At 47.3% G+C, this 3,064-nt stretch overlaps 1 protein-coding gene across 1 annotated transcript; it reads right to left on the bottom strand.

Moving 5' to 3' along the window:
- Nucleotides 1-1,565: 1,565 nt before the first annotated feature.
- On the bottom strand, nt 1,566-2,460 carry LOC120991515 (transcription factor 21-like). Its single transcript, XM_040420312.1, has one exon. It carries the CDS (start codon nt 2,415-2,417, stop codon nt 1,878-1,880), a length of 540 nt encoding a protein of 179 aa, XP_040276246.1. The 5' UTR covers nt 2,418-2,460; the 3' UTR covers nt 1,566-1,877.
- Between the last annotated feature and the right edge of the window lie 604 nt (nt 2,461-3,064).

Genomic DNA, 3,064 nt, shown 5'->3' on the forward strand with positions numbered 1-3,064 from the left:
CTTGTCATGTGCCTGAATGAAGCCGGCGGCGCAGGCAAGTGACGTCAGTGAGAGACGAGCCGGCCGCCCGGCTTGGGCTGCCTGAATTCTACAGAAGCGATTAGGATGTAAGGTAGTAATATGACTGAGGGGGCATGTTTAATAACCAATAAATGAATATAACATCTTATATTTGTATACTGGCGGCAGCGGGGGGGGGGGGGGGGAGAAGGCGGGGGCGATCTGTGGATGGCACAGTTATGGGCTGGGGGGGTCTGTGGATGTCACTGTTATGGGCTGGGGGGGGTCTGTGGATGTCACTGTTATGGGCTGGGGGGGTTCTGTGGATGGCACTGTTATGGGCCGGGGGGTCTGTGGATGGCACATATATAACAGTGCCACCCACAGATCCCCCCAGCCCATAACAGTGCCATCCGCAGATCCCCTCCTGTAACAGTGCCAGCCACAGATCCCCCCCCCTGTAACAGTGCCAGCCACAGATCCCCCTGTAACAGTGTCCGTCATCCACAGATCCCCCATAACAGTGTCCGTCATCCACAGATCCCCCATAACAGTGTCCGTCATCCACAGATCCCCCCATAACAGTGTCCATCTTCCACAGATCCCCCCCATAACAGTGTCCGTCATCCACAGATACCCCCCATAACAGTGTCTGTCATCCACAGATCCCCCCATAACAGTGTCTGTCATCCACAGATCCCCCCCATAACAGTGTCCGTCATCTACAGATCCCCCCAGATCCCCCCCATAACAGTGTCAGTCATCCACAGATCCCCAGTAATAGTGCCATCCACAGACCACCATTAGTTCCAAACCCACCAAACACACAGCACACCTTTTGGTTAAAAATATTTTTTTTCTTATTTTCCTCCCCAAAAACCTAGGTGCGTCTTATGGGCCGGTGCGTCTTATAGGGCGAAAAATACGGTAAGTATTTGAACACCTAAGAAAATCATTGTTAATATTTGGTACAGAAGCTTATGTTTGCAATTACAGAGGTCAAACGTTTCCTGTAGTTCTTGACCAGGTTTGCAACAGGGATTTTGGCCCACTCCTCCACACAGATCTCCTCTAGAACTGTCAGGTTTCGGGGCTGTCGCTGAGCAATATGGAGTTTCAGCTCCCTCCAAAGATGTTCTATTGGATTTAGGTCTGAAGGCTGGCTAGGCCACTCCAGAACCTTGATATGCTTCTTACGGAGCCACTCCTTGGTTATCCTGGCCGTGTGCTTCGGATCATTGTCATGTTGAAAGACCCAGCCACAACCCATCTTCAATGCTCTGACTGAGGAAAGGAGGTTGTTGTTCAAAATCTCACAATAAATGGCCGCATTTATCCTCCCCTTAAACAGTGCAGTTGTCCTGTCCTCTTTGCAGAAAAGCACCCCCAAAGCATGATGTTATCACCCCATGTTTCACAGTAGGGATGGTGTTCTTGGGATGCAACTCGTCCTTCTTTTTCCTCCAAACACGACGAGTGAAGTTTAGACCAAAAAGTTCTACTTTGGTCTCATCTGACCACATGACTTTCTCCCATGCCTCCTCTTTTTTTTTTTTTTTTTTTACTTGTATAAAGCAGAATTTATTCGCAGAAATATCTAATCTTTTTGAAGAAACAAAAAATATATATATAAATTTGTATAATAAATCTGTATATCTGAAGGCAGGACCTCCGTATATAAACATATTGTACAAAATGACACAAGACGTTCCTCCAGCTCTGGGACCAGCCAGGCTCAGGACAACATAACATGGACAAGGCCATGACGTTAAATAGAAATGGGGTCTTTAGGATTATGTACATTTGGTCTCCTCTTGGTTGCTTTAAATGAGATGTTGTGCAGCGTGTCCATCTGTCCACAGGGCCCCTCAGCAGGGTCATGATGCCGTGGGGCCACACAGGCGACTTGTACCCACCACCTCCTTGAGGTCACTGTCAGGCTTCCCAGCTACCTTGAAGGGCCACGTCAGGTTCACAGGATGGATGTAACCATTCTCATACTTGTCATTGGCTAAGATCTGCCTCAGATGAGCTATGTAGCTTGATGCCAGCCTTAGGGTATCTAGCTTGGAAAGTTTAGTGTCTGGAGGCACCCAGGGTAAGGTGGTCTTCAACCTGGAAAAGGCTTTGCTGAGCACTCTCATCCTGGCCCTTTCCCTGGCATTAGCCGCATTCCTCTGGACCTGCTTTCCCTCATGATTGACCCCAGTCAGAGAACTCTTTTTGCGTGGGGTTTTCCTCCCTTTGCCAGTAGTTCCTCTGCCTTTCTTAGGAGAACCATTGTCACAAGTGGAGCTTTCCTCATTGCTGTCATTTGAGATCCCAAAGTCCTTGCTAGAATCCAGTTTCAAGGCATCGCAGCCCAACATTTCCACCTCTTGGAAGTCCTCCACATCACTCAGAGAGCCAGTAGACATTGCTATCCCTTCTTCCTCCTATGGTCCAGGTGTGAATGGATGCAGGATAATAAGAAGGGGATGTTTGATTAGCAGGGGACACGCCTGTTCCAGTGTTTGTCTTCGGAGGAGAGCAATGGAATTTCTTGTGGACAGTAGTCATTTATTTATGGGATGGAGGGCGGGGAGAGGCTTGGCCTAATGATACCAGGAGGGAGGAGGAGGAGGACATGGTCTTCTCTTCTTCTCCTGCCAGCCCACGTATTCCTCCCACTGCTCATCACTATCTTGCAAGCCCCTTGGAATTTCAACATTAATAGACTTATTTTATACACTACAAAGTATATGTTTATAACCCTTATTCTTATGTAAATCATATACAATCAGGACATAAAGTTGTATTTAACTGCAGTCTATGGAGTGTTACTTTCTGTAAATCTGTACTTTTGTGAAGTTACTACTTTTGTGAAGTTACTTTTTCTTAGGGTGAGTTAAAATGTGTAATGCAACCTGTGGGAACATTGTATCAAGATATATAGTGTAAAACCAACACAAGGTGCCCTCAGCTTCACTGTACAATATGCTTCAGATGAGTGGGGTCAGAGGCCATGTAACCTCATTACTAGGTGACCAGTGCAAAACTAACAAGCCAGCCCCGGCTAACACTC

The sequence above is a fragment of the Bufo bufo genome, chromosome 2 (assembly GCF_905171765.1).
Source record: "Bufo bufo chromosome 2, aBufBuf1.1, whole genome shotgun sequence".
Classification (NCBI taxonomy): Eukaryota; Metazoa; Chordata; class Amphibia; order Anura; family Bufonidae; genus Bufo; species Bufo bufo.

What these genes read in the sequence shown, in the direction of transcription:
- LOC120991515 (XM_040420312.1), bottom strand. Translation starts at nt 2,417, where the DNA reads ATGTCTACTGGCTCTCTGAGTGATGTGGAGGACTTCCAAGAGGTGGAA.